General features: G+C 40.5%; 1 protein-coding gene across 8 annotated transcripts in view; it reads right to left on the reverse strand.

Moving 5' to 3' along the window:
• Positions 1 to 13,898, reverse strand: part of ryr3 (ryanodine receptor 3) — a 127,704-nt gene that overhangs the window by 53,571 nt on the left and 60,235 nt on the right. For all 8 annotated transcript variants that reach the window (XM_039781518.1, XM_039781516.1, XM_039781517.1 and 5 more), the window contains 9 exons: positions 13,738 to 13,898; positions 12,555 to 12,717; positions 11,489 to 11,575; positions 10,567 to 10,793; positions 9,098 to 9,310; positions 6,926 to 7,535; positions 6,186 to 6,386; positions 3,935 to 4,037; positions 3,421 to 3,555 (listed from right to left, as the gene is read on the reverse strand). In XM_039781518.1, the coding sequence (XP_039637452.1) occupies positions 3,421 to 3,555; positions 3,935 to 4,037; positions 6,186 to 6,386; positions 6,926 to 7,535; positions 9,098 to 9,310; positions 10,567 to 10,793; positions 11,489 to 11,575; positions 12,555 to 12,717; positions 13,738 to 13,898 (1,900 nt within the window). The remainder of the gene's footprint in view (positions 1 to 3,420; positions 3,556 to 3,934; positions 4,038 to 6,185; positions 6,387 to 6,925; positions 7,536 to 9,097; positions 9,311 to 10,566; positions 10,794 to 11,488; positions 11,576 to 12,554; positions 12,718 to 13,737) is intronic.

A 13,898-nucleotide genomic window follows, 5' to 3' on the forward strand; every position in this document is an offset into this window, starting at 1 on the left:
GAAACTGTCTGACGGTTTCCAAGGACTGTTGAGAAACAGCTGTGTCCTCGGTTCCCCAGGCACCCTTTAAAAAGTTTTTTTTTTTATAAAAAAATAAATATGGAATAACATGTCTCTACCTCACGCATTTATAGTAGAGCACAAAATAGATAAATAGAGACAGATGAACATTTCAGAGTTTTTTGTGTGATCCTTTGAAACTTTGTTTTAAGGTCTCATCAAACTTTAATATCACAGACAAGCAACAATAAAACTGAATACATCTACAGAGGAACTCAGTGAACTGTAGTGATAAATGAAGAGCTGTAGCTAAATGCCGCACCTCTCCAAATGATAACATTGTTATTCCAAAGCTATCGCTGAACTTTAAGTGTTTATGTCAAACAGCCCAACATCTGTGGCAAACGAAGGGTCAGATTCGAGCAGAATCCTAATGAGAGACGAGACAGATACAAAGAGAGAGAGAGAGAGAGAAGGGTAGGGGGCCAGCTGCCCTGAAGGTGAACGTCTCGCAGATTCACATCTGCTCTGCATCGTCTCAAACAGTGGCTCACATGGGAGTCATCACTAACAAAAAAAACTACCCTGTCTGCAAGCTATTCTGCAAATGACCACACAGTCAATATGGTGCTATTTTTAAAAGCGTTTCATAGCCTGCTCCAGGTTTTCAGCACAGACCAAACACAAAGTTGGCCGTACTATTAATTTGTAGCTTTAACAAAATATGAAACCTGTCATTTGCTTCTATTCATTTTTCTAAACACATATAATGTAGCACAACTATATAGGCGCAGTGTCTACCTTACCCAGCAAGGCTGAAGTTAACCACTGACAAAAGAATCCTGTAGTACTATGAGTCCCGTCAAGATGTAGTCAGTCCATTTAAAGCAGATGTAGAGTGATGTAGGAGTGAATAAAAGGATAATTTACCATCAAGTTCTAACATCTGGTATTTATGTGGAGCACATAAGCAACACAGTCCTTAAAAGACTATGGGCCCTATCTTGCACTCAGCGCAATTGCCTTTGTACACCGACGCATGTATCATTCCTATTTTGCACCCGACGCACAGCGGACTTTTCCCTCCACAGACGCACGTCGGTAAATTAGGGAATGTATTTGCGATCCCGGGGGCGGTTCAGCGAAAAGAGGAGGCGTGTTCCGGCGCAAACGTTACTTGGTCCTATTCTGCAGTTTCAGAAAACAATTCCACCACTGACCAGGAAAAACCTGGTCTAAAGTCAGTGGCGCTAGTCTAAAGTCAGTAGCGCGTTATTCAGATGCTATTTTAGGGGCGCATGCTTGGCCATAATGTAGCGTGTGCACAACGCGCATACACTTCTCTCATCTACAGCAGTTATCATTTTTGAAAACCATACATAATTACAAAGAAAAATATTACTGAAAATGCGCTTCATGTGTTTGGATAGGTCAGGAGGCACTTTACAGTACAGTCCTCAAAAAGTCGCAGCATTCTTTGTGGCTTGTTGTGTTTTACACATTTCCATGAATCATGGATGTGTTGATGACATAAATGAGGAAATATTAGAGGACTTAAGGAGACGTGATGTTGAACTACGGCGGGATTGGACACTCCGGCGGAATCTGGACCGGGAGTAATGCGCGATGCGCTCCTGATGGAGCGGGTGGACGGAGATGGAGTGGGGGGAGGAGGAAGGGGCACAACAGGTGCAGGTGGTGCGTTTGGAGGTACGCTCCATGGCTGCAGCAATCCTCTCCAGACTTGAGGAGACGCGCCCGAAAGGCCGCAGCAACATCGCCACCCAGCCAAGACGGGCATTTATTACTTTGCCGCATCCCGGACAGTTCCCGCTGGCGTGCGCCAGGAAAATCCGCCGTCATAATAGCAATCCGCCACGGAACAATACGCCTGCTCTTAAAGGGAATGTGAGATGACGCTCTGATTGGTTATTTTCACGTTACGCCCAAACCACACCTAGCTGCTTCAGACCAACCCATTTTAGATTTGCGTCGGGCGCAAGACTCATTCATCCCGCCGGTATAATAGCAACAGCGCCCGAGATCCACCCACAAAGCTACTTGCGTTTCACACTTGCGTTTCAGATCATTAAAATAGGGCCCTATAAGTACAAAGACTCAGCTGTCATCAGCAGGCAAAATATAGAGCCCTGACAATGAACAGCAGATTTGATTTTGAGGATGTGTTAAAGAATTAAATTAGCTTTTTATTAGTTATATTAGTGTAATGCACTGATCTTTACAAAAATGAGCATGCCACATTGTTCTCCCACAGCCAAGAAAGCTCTATTTGGTGAATCGAATTGAGAATATGATGGGTCTTTTGATGATGATGAACTTGCAGTAATGATTTTAGTTTCAAAGCCTTCATAAAGTGGTTTGATTGATTTTGGCGTTATTCAGATTATTCACTAGGATGCATAGTACTAAATGTACAGATAAGACATTGATATAACATTTACAGGTTAAAAAAAAATTGTATGATAGACTTAAAGTGAAACAGCTTGTTTCCCACCCATCACTTACAGTAATACACCTACTTCCACTAATACACCTACTTCCACTAATATGATCTTAATATGAGGTCTATCAGGATCATCTTGAATCACATCATCTGTCCACTTATGAAGCTTTTCAATAATGCATGCTAGGTGTGGAAGGCTGGAGTAAAGCATTAAAATTTATAGCAGAGACTCTTGCTGTGGTTGTCCATTAGTCTATTATTTGAACATAACCATGCTTTCAGCAAAGGGCAGCAGAAAAGAATAATGAAACCACTGACCCCAGAGTGAAGCAAAGGGCTTGCCAAACTAGTAGCTGGGCAGTGTCTTATGTTGTGTATCATTTATGATGGATAAATCTGTACCTGGTTCAAGGTTTTTCAATACAAATTTGATGTTTAATAACAAATGTGGCATACCAAAGAAATAGTTTTAATTGTTATGGCTTATTTACTTTCCACCAAAGATATTGAATAGATATTGATATGGCAACAACACTGAAATCCTGTGCAAATTGTGTAGCACCAAGATGTACGTTAAATTGCTAAAAGTTAGTCTCCCACTACTATCTGCATCATTGTTTGACATAAGAATGTATCCAATGATGTCAGTTGAAAAGAGTTTACAAATTTGAGTTTGTAGGGATATTCACCATTAAATGTTATACCAGTAATGAAACTTTACATTTGTATAATGCCTTTTGTCAACAGTTTGCCATTTTTGAAATCACCTTATACTTAAAGGTTAGTCTGTCTGCACATTTTATTTTTTATTATTCTGTTAGCATTTATTGTGAACTAAAAGTGCATCTTAATATCTTACATATTAAATATTGAGCTATGGAGGTATTCAGACACTTATACAGCCAATAAGTACACTTTCAAGGCCATTTTCCTCTTTGGTGTTCAGAGTTACTTACTGGGAGCTGCCTGTTCCTTCTCTGTGGGTTCCTCCTCTGTTTTCTGAGGCGGACCTTTGATCTTGTAGAGTAAAGCGAGGAGACGGCCTTTTATAGAAGTGTCCTGCTCTTCCTCTTCCTCCTCCACGGGAATTCCTGCAAGGGAAAACTAATTTCTGTCAGACACTCAGAAATTCAACATTTTGTATCAAGTGCTTAAATGTGCACAAAGTTAGTTGCACTGGCCTTCAAGTTCAACTATGTCAAAGGGTTTAAGTGTAGTATGTTAAGACACCAGTATGTTGGTGTTTTAATATTTCTGATAACAGGTCAGGTCAAAGAGACTGGTAGCCTCCATTTCACACCAGGCACATGACGAGTGTTTATCACACCCCAAAAACCATTGCTATTTTTTTTTACGTCAAAGATAAAGAAGAATCTGTTTGTGTGAGAGGATATCTCTACTGAGAATTAATATATACGAACTAAAAACAACAATATTTGTAAAAGAATTGAGGGAGCAGTTGGACTCTACCACAGTGCAGTCGCAATTCTTCATGGAAGGAGTTGAGTTCCTCCTGGATCTCCTCGGGGCAGGGGCAGTCCTCCCCTGCACTGAAATTCAACAGGATGTTGATCTGCAGGAAACAGACAACAAGGTTAGAAGCAGAGAGAAGGTAAGGGAATATGAAAAACAGTTTTACAAATCACGAAGTACAGGAAAAGGAGGAAGAAATAAGCAAACAAGCACACAAGAGCGTGTGAAAGAATGCATAAAAGGAGGATGGCATCCAGGGAGGATAGCACCATTATTATTCTGAGTCATAACTCAACTGCAGAAACTTGTGTAGTCTCCTGCAGTGACTGCTCACATGGGCTGTTCAGACAGAATCTTCTTGATCAGTGCAGAGAGAAATAGTCTGAAGAATTTTACATCAAGTCTTGTGACAAGTACAAATTAAAACCGTTTTTTACGTTAATGACATGACTTAGAAATAGCTTTAATGATACATTATTCCAAATAGCTAGACATCTGCTGTGTTTGCTGTATTTCACAAGCTAACAAGCCTAAATATACATGATATGCTTTCTTGGGCTAAGCAAATGCAGAGTCCAGTTTAGGCTTATCTGATGTCTATTTCTGGCAGGACTTTTTAATAAACCATGGGAGGAACATACAGCAATCTTGGAGAATGTTGCCCACAGTATACACCTGCTGCCGACCACTACAGTACTTATTCTTCCGGGATCAGAGTATAGCTGTAGGCATGTGCTTATCTGCAAGGTTGTGCAGCTCAGAGGAAGTGCAATTAAATAGTTTGAACATGAAAGCTTTGCAGCCCGTGCAGATCTAAACTTTTGGCTGGCTCTTTAAGACACTGCTGTGTTGTATGGAAGAACTCTACTCGGCACAAAAGCAAGTGATCTGAACACATACAGAAAATAAACGGCCGGGATGTTCTAGCTACTGGGAAGAATTAATAATGTTGTAGCCCTCTCTTCCTCTCGACTCTGGCTCTGAGGCACACTGAAAGAGATATGGATGTTAAATTGGGCCTACTCATTAGCTACAAAGATCTGAGCCCCTGGCACTTCAGTGTGCTGACGCAGTTACTGCACAATAGTTTGAAAAACACTGAAAGCATGTGGTGTAAGGGAGAGCACAACTGAGATCCATGAATACGGTTTAGTTTGGGTTATAGTACGCCACTAATGAGCAAAGTCTTAATCACCGGCACATATACAGTATTTCAACTGCTTCTATTTGTGCTTCTTATATTTGAAAACATAAAAAAGCAAGAAAAGGAGAATCCATTGATTTTGTAAATTAAGTTTTTCGATCATCCAACAGTTAAATGATAACATGAATGCAAGTTGGTTCATGCATTCCCTGATGCTTAGTATTTACGGTGCATACACATGACATAATAGTAGAGGGAGTCCAATATATAGGCACATAATGGTAATTTAATAAAAAAGTCATTGCAATTTAATCCCAAATATGGACATTATGAAGAGTAGCTGTAACCAGAGTAACAGCTAATGTGGAACTAAATAAACGATAAGGGTTACATTGGTCCATAGGCCCCTAGACTGACCATTGCCCTGATGGCATCGCACAACGAAACCTGAGTCTGACCACTCAAAAGCGAAAAAGGCAGATTGCTTCAACATCTGTTGTAAGAGCAAATAAACCCTTAAAAGATGCGACTATTTTTGGTCTTAAAGGTTCAGATAGCATAGGCTGATTTGATTTAGGTTAGTTAGGTTTTAGGTTTCCTAGCAGCATCTATGGCCTCATGGTTTGTGCTTTAATATTCTATTAATATTGTTGTTGTTTTTTAACCTGGGGTTAAAAAACCTTGCACCTATAAACTAGTGGATTGATGCCGTTTCTACAGGTATCCTGACCGGTACACTTGAAAACAGTATAATGCAAAGTCACCCTTTTGGGACTAATAACTATTTTCTTCTCTTAAATGTCAGCCTTTTAGCCTCGATTTTATAATGTAGCCTCACATATGGCCCAATTTACCCTTTGGAAATACCAGCTGAAAATAAAGTTAAGGGACAACATGAAAATAAAAGGCACTCAGAGAACTACAAAACCCTGAGCCTGTGCCTCAATGTCATTGATTTTTTTTCACCTGAAGGCTCGAGTGATCATTCTGGGGATTTGTTCCTATTTAATACTTCAAACCACCTTGAACTTAAATTACATCTCAGACAGGATGTAAACAGTTTTTCATTATATACATCCTGGTTGGTCTATTACAATATTGTACCTGCTCATGTGGGGGTGAACGAAACTCTTTAGTCTTCTTGGCAGTGACGGCGGCGGACATGTTAAACGCCAGCATCAGCTCATCGTAGCGGAACTTCTGGTTGAACTGCAGCTTGGACACGAAGCTGTCGGAGAAGGAGACGATGGCCTCGATACGGTGCTTCAGCTCACAGTCGCAGAAGTAGTGCAGCAGCTCACACATCTGAAAAAAAAGACACTAATTCAGCAAGAATGGCAACTTACCAGTACATTAAGAAGTAAAAGTTGATCTTTCTCTCTGTGTCTGTATTGTTTGATGTAGTTCTGAATAAGATCATTTTCTTATCAACTGATTTGTTTTTCTGTATGCTAAAGAGAGAGAAACCGCACATATTATTGCCATTTCCAAGAGATTATCTGCCTCCATCTCCATAATACAAAGATCAAAACTGTGTTTAAGTTTGAATGTGTACAGCGTAGTGGCTTTTCTGTCATTGATAGCAACATTAGTATTCAACCACAGCCTTGCTTTGCACTCAGGCACTCACTTCTCATTGAGAGATAAATCATGAACGCTCTGAATTGCTGACACATGAGGAATCAGTGTACTGAATCGGATGGAAGGAAAATATGATGGGGAAAATTTAAATTTCATTAAAACCTAGGAATATTATTGATGGACTTAATTTTATGCAAGCATTTTCCAATCTCACATTTAATTGCTAAAATGGGTGTTGATGTTTTTATGATAATTTTCATTACCTGGCGCTTGACAGACTCGGGCAGCGACTTCTCCAGCAGACCTTTAACTTGTGGTTTACTCTCCTTTGTCTCCTCCTCTCCCGCCTCCACAGCCTTCTCCTCGTTCTTGCTCACTTCCTCCTTCTCCCCGACCACGGCCACCTCATCCCCCTTGGCTTCCTGACCCTCCTTGGCCTCTCCGAACACGTTGGGGTCAATCAGGAGGAGAATCAGTCTCACCTCGTCACTGGTTAGGACTCCCATTATTAAGAGCGTTCCAATCAGCTTCAGGATGGGAACGAACTGGTACTCCACGCTACCGCCTACCGGGTCTCGGATGTGTGTTCCTCCGCCTTGCACGGCCTCAGTGAGCATGCTGATGGCTTTCTCTTTCAGAATGCCCAGAGGAATCTGGGGGCTGTAGAGGAACTGCTGGCGCTTTGTGTTGATGATGCCGACGGCGGAGAAGTTGACCCGAGGTTTGAGGGAGGTGCTCAGGCCCACGCCAGGCAGCGAGTGCCGCTTGGACTCATCAGGGAACAGCTTGATGGAGCGAGTCTCATCCGTCACAGGGATGATGAACTCGCTGTTCATCATCAGACGAGCCTCCTTTGCAGTCTCGAGATGGATGCTGGCAACGAGAAGAACATCAGTTCAATCATCACGCACATCTGGAGGCATTGGTCATTATATATTATATATCATTAAGTATGCTCAGTCTAGGTTTAAAAATATCTTTCCCTAAGTGGTATAAATGTGCAATTGGTAAGATTTGTTTATCCCCACAGCACAAAATTACCATAATATATTTATGGAAGTCGACAGGGTTGTTGATCGATACCAGTGAGTCAGTAATTACCTGACTAGATTCTGAGATGCTGAGCTCTCAAACGCATTGTGGACCATAATCACAGGTTTAGGACAAAACTCCCCACCCAGAGGGATGTTAACACCCTCCACTTAAACACTCATTTTCAGTAATGGAGGTAAGGATGATGTCTTGAATGTAGCGGGTGAAATTCAAATGTAAAATTCAATTATGTGTGTCTGTGGTTGAGAATGTATTGACATAATGTGAAGAAGAGAGACCCAATTACACTGGATTACACCGAGGCAAGATTATGATAAATTTACTGTGTGCACTTGTCACACATCACGTTGTTCATAATTAGATTATCTGATGAGTAAAAATATTGTTTTACTTTTTTTTGTGCATGAAAGTTAAGGTTGTTAAATTTCAACACTTCAGAATCAGAAAGGATTTTATTGCCAAAGTAATCCGCCTTGGTTACATTATCATATTAAACATTACTATGAAATTAACAAACAATAAATACAGAAACAAATAAGTACATATAACTGTTAAACATTAAAGGTCCCATGACATGGTGCTCTTTGGATGCTTTTATATAGACCTTAGTGGTCCCCTAATACTGTATCTGAAGTCTCTTTCCCGAAATTCAGCCTTGGTGCAGAATTACAGCCACTAGAGCCAGTCCCACAATGAGCTTTCATTAGTATGTGCCATTTGTGTGTCTGTAGCTATTGAGGAGGAGAGAGGGGGGGGGGGCAAGGTGGAGGGTGGGTGTGGCCTTGACCAACTACCACTTTGCTCGTTTGAAAGCCATGATGTCTCTCTCTGATGGGTGGGCCAAATTCTCTGGGTGGGCAAAGCAGAGAAAGGTAAGGTAACCCTCCAGATCGGCCCATCTGAGCTTTCATTTTCTCAAAGGCAGAGCAGGATACCCAGGGCTCGGTTTACACCTATCACCATTTCTAGCCACTGGGGGACCACAGACAGGCTGGGGGAACGCATATTAATGTTAAAAAACCTCATAAAGTGATATTTTCATGCCATGGGACCTTTAAGAAAGAAAAAAAGAGGCTTTATGGATTAGTGCAAGATGTGCAAAATTGTGAGGGATGTGCAAAAGTTTAGGATATTTAGAATATTAAAAGGACAGGCATATACGTAGTCTAGGATGAAGGATTACGTGTCTATGTCAGTGTAGACTTTCATTTTGTATCATTGACAGCAGCATTTATTATATTTCCCACTACAATTTTTACTCTTACATTTCTTAAATAAAAAGCCAATTTCCCAAATTGCAGGGAAGTAAAGATAAAAAAATCAATCCAAAACAAAACAAAATCAAATCTGATTATGTTCAATTTAAACTGCAAATACCACACCTGATAAGGACATTGTAGAAGCCCTCTCTCAGCATGCCAGAGAGGTACTGGTTGTCAATGGTGTAGAGGAGCTGGGATTGGTCCAAGTGGCTGCAGAGGGCGTGAGCAACTCGGGTGTTTCCCAGGGCACACAGGGCACAGTACAGCTTCAGCGTGTGGTAGTGGAACTTTCTCAGGTCTTCATGCTCCGATAACTCCAGGATGTCCAAACACCTGGAAGAAAGCAGGAAATAAATGTGGTGATGGAGAACCATTTACACTGCAGCAGTTTATACAGTACTGTAGGTGGAAAACTAGACAACCATTGTTTTTGAAAGGGGGGAGAGAGAGAGGGGGAAGACGTGCAGGAAACCACCACAGGTCGGACTCGAACCCTGGACCTTCTGCGTCGAGGTATAAACCTCTACATGTGCGCCCGCTCTACCAACGGAGCTAACCTGGCATCCTGGCCACACGATGACCATTGTTTTTACCAAAGGAACCAGGCGATATGACGATATATGCTGTGAGGTTAAATATCCACTGCAGACCATGGTAACTACCCCTTCTAATGTTTCTTGGTGTATTAGGTCATTGTGGCGATTATTGGAATTAAGTATGATATTTGCGATGATGTGAGTTTCTTGATCTGTCAGGTATTAAATTCACCAAAGCAGACATTCCCATTTGCTTATTTATCCAAAGATAGTTGACAAAACAATCTTGACTGAAGGTCTATGTTCTTTTTCATAAAAGTTACTATTTAATGATAAAAGATTTCATCCATAACAATCACTCCTAAGATGAACATACAAACTCCTCAAATGCTGGGCCAAGTGTTTCTAACTGTACCTACTCATCAAACAGACCAAGGTTGAATTCTTTCAACTTTTAGCATTGAACCCAATTTAATCGGCAAATCATTACCACATTAGCTTTGAGACAACAGGGAACCGACGGCATACAACCAGACCAGATGAATGAAAAAGCTCAAAACGCAGTGTTTTGCGTGACGTAGGTCAGATTTCACATTTGCAACTGAAAGCGAGGGTTTATGGGAAATGTGGTCTTAACATTAACAACACAATGCCATTTGTGTGAGGCAGAGACTATCAATCATCTATAGTGTTACATCATGTTATTAAAAGACTTGGTTTTCATTAGTAATGCACATGCAATGTCCTAACACAAAAAACAAAGCACCTGGCATGGCTCTCTTATGGCCAATTCCTTTTTTCTAGATGATGCAAACACAACATCTTTTACTGGAATTGTTGGGAATTAAAGGAACTATTGGGTCTTTGTCAATTATAGAGTGTGGTCTAGACCTACTCTATCTATAAAGTGTCTTGAGATAACACTTGTTATGATTTGATACTATCAATAAAATTGAACATAACATTGTGCTGTAGGACTGGACCAGTCATGCACAGCAGGTAAAGGTGTTTACAGTATATGTTCTAAGCCTACATCACATCCTTGTTGCACACCTGTTCTCCTCAGGTATATGTACGGCTATCATCTGAAGTGGTTCCAGACACTGGACCACCCAGCCGTGCCTCTCGCTGACCCGAGCAGTCTCCACATTGAGGAAGGTGTTTGGCATCCGGCTCCACAGCACGGACACGATGGTCTGCACATCCAGACGTGGCGGGCACTGCGGCACTGGGTTCCTGTGCTCACTCTTAAATATGGCAGACGAGAGCGGCATCGCATCCTGGGAGCAGAGGCAGAAGACGGAAATAATATGAAAGATAATATTCAAAAAGGAAAACATTCTTAACTAATGGAAGTGGTTTTGGTTTTAATAATTTATCACACAACCTGGAATAAATATATATTTTTTAAAAACACTTCAAAAGCGATTTAAATCTGTGGAGGTTCGATGGAGACCCTGATGGATCCTTTAGCAAACTTAATTAATATTTCATCTAGAATTATTATCCTTACATCATACCAAATAGTGTGTGTGTGTATATTATATATATATATATATATATATATATATATATATATATATATATATATATATATATATATATATATATATATATGTGTGTATTTCTTTATCATAGTTTAGTTCTAACTGCTACTACTTGATGTGCTGACAGAGCTAAATACTTAATGACAGCAAAAACGTCCAATATTGGTCACATTATTACAGTTACAACTTGGGTCGGTTTAGCAGTTTGCAATTATTTGAGGATAGGACATCAAACATTAAAGAAGACCCGTGTAAAATTGATCTTCATATTGTATTATGGTGATCTATTCATTACTGTAATTGAGGTTAGGTGTACTATAGTACTAGTAAATGAGGAAGATTAAACATATTTAAAACTTTCTATTTCACTGCTACACTCCATATCGTGTCCAAGCACTGCATATTGTTAGATTTGAAAAGAGACAAACCTTGATCTTCACAAATTCAAACTGGAAAAGGTTTGCACTGGTGGGGAGTACAAACACAGCTGGGAACAGCTTGGTATTTGGCTCCACCTGAAACAAAACAAACAAAACAAAGCTCAGTCATCAACACCATAGATTTAATCTTTCAGATTCATATGATTTAATCATGCACCAAACTGAAAGAAAAGGCAGGTCTGCCCTGAACTAACCCCTTAATGGAATCTAAGTTCTTATTTCACCTCGATGCAGATCTTATGATGAGCATTCTGCTCTTTTGTAGTGTCAGTTCTGGTGGCAATTTCAACAAATGTCAGAAGGATTTTAACCTCTAAGGCCCATGGATTAGCTGGTGTTTTAAATTCAAGCTCAATGAGTATCAGTTGGTGTACTGATGACAGCCATCCGAGACAAAAGATGAATACAAAGAGAAAGAAAAAACTGAAGCCATAACAGGACAAGAAGCTTTTCATCAAGTCAAAAGCCTCTTGAATCCCCCAGAAGAATCCCTCCTTTAAAAAAAAAGAAGCTGATTCACGACTAAATAGGGAGAAAATGATAGGCACAAGGAGGAGAACATAACTTGGGTGATAGAAGCTTCCCAAGGCATAATTTTGTGGTCTAGTCAGGTATTCAACATAATGCGTTAAAACCTAAGATCAACGAGGCAAGATGAGGATTACCAAGCAGATGTCGGTCTTTGTTAAGACTCTGGTCTTAAAAACAGATGAGAATTCAACTGTGCAATTTCCTAACTGCCTTTCTGCAGGTCTAATTTACAGCAGTGCAAATTAGTTTGTTATCTGAAGGAGGGTATTCTGAGTGCGTGCTGGCAATACAAACATGTCTTAGTGCCATCCTCCCAAAGACTTCAACAACACTTGACTGCTTTTCTCCAGATGGATTAGACAATAAAAAAGATATGCCGACTCTCAGGAATACAGAGGAGAAATACTGTATATTTACCACAGGAGAGAGAAATAATGACCGCACATACTGAAGTTTATGAGGCAGAGTGTTCTTGTGCGTTAGTGCTCCACAACCCACTAACTGGGCTATTATCCTTATTTACCTGATATGTTGCGGACAGCTCCTTGCCGTTGGCAGTGAAAGACACCAGGCCAGTGGCCAGGTCGATCAGACAGCCGATCTCCAGGTCAGAGTTGGAGCGGCTGGAGGAAGACGGGCCGACTGCGTCCGCTCCACACACCATGTAGCAGTTACTCCTCTGGACACTGCAGCAACACCAGCAGAACATGAGCTTGGCATGCATAAATCCATGTAAACATGAACAACCACAGGACAACAAAGACAATTGAAAAACAACTACCTTGTGCATAATATATTTTCATTACGTGTCACATTCATTGATCTGTGTTGACTTGTGACTCTTGCCTCATTCATATTCATTATGTTACACACAGAAGCTATCTTCCCCCATTTACTCCCCTGAATACTGAATGAGGATGAAAAAAGGATGATAAAAAATAAGGCAATACGTCTTTGGTTCTTCAGCCGGAGATGCAGTGCCATTCCAATATGGGCTTATGGGTAATCTAGAAGTCTTAGTTTACCACACTGGTTAAAATGTTTATAATTCATATAGGGTTCACTGGGAAGCATTTTAATGATGACGATGATAAAGATATTGTGTTGATTTGTTTTATAATGCTGCCAGGTCACCTGCATCTTTGCTATCTTAGCATCAAGCACCATAATGGGAAAAAAAAGTCATGGACATTATTCTGTTGTCCTTGACATTTGTTCGTAGATGCTTTTACTGCAAATCATTTGTGGTATGAGCAATTTAAAAGTGTGTTCAGAGAATGATTGCTCTTTTTTTTTAAGTAAGTCTGAAAATAGTTGAGGACAACCGTTTGCTCATCAAAGACCAAATGAACCAAAACTAACTTGTGAAACAGTATTGTTGTTTCAAATGTTACCATTGGCAATTATTGTTCATTTAAATTAATTTTAGTAATTGAACAGGGTCTATGGAATTACATGGTACTGCAGGAGTGAATTTCCCAAATACTTTTGCCTTTATTTGCAGTAGTTTGGGGGTTTTCATACAGCCAGAACTGCATCCATTCACAATACTCATCGTCAACACTCACTTACATGCTTTACTTTTTATAGTTATTCATTTATTCCAAGAACCCAGTAATTCTGCTGACTCTCCCTGTCTACATTACACCTCTCTATGTCATAATATCCTATAAACTCCAGATATATAGAAAAAGTAAGGAGCTTGCCTCTCATGGACCCGGCCCCTCTCGTCTCCCAGGGTGACGGTGACTGTTCGTGTCTTGGCGAGGCTGAAGTTTTTGCTATAGTAATGATAGTCTGGTGTGACCCAACCCACCCACACTGACGCAGGGTCCTGTCCAGCAAACACTCTCACTGAGTGGTAGTA

The sequence above is a fragment of the Perca fluviatilis genome, chromosome 18 (assembly GCF_010015445.1).
Source record: "Perca fluviatilis chromosome 18, GENO_Pfluv_1.0, whole genome shotgun sequence".
In the NCBI taxonomy this organism is placed as follows: domain Eukaryota; kingdom Metazoa; phylum Chordata; class Actinopteri; order Perciformes; family Percidae; genus Perca; species Perca fluviatilis.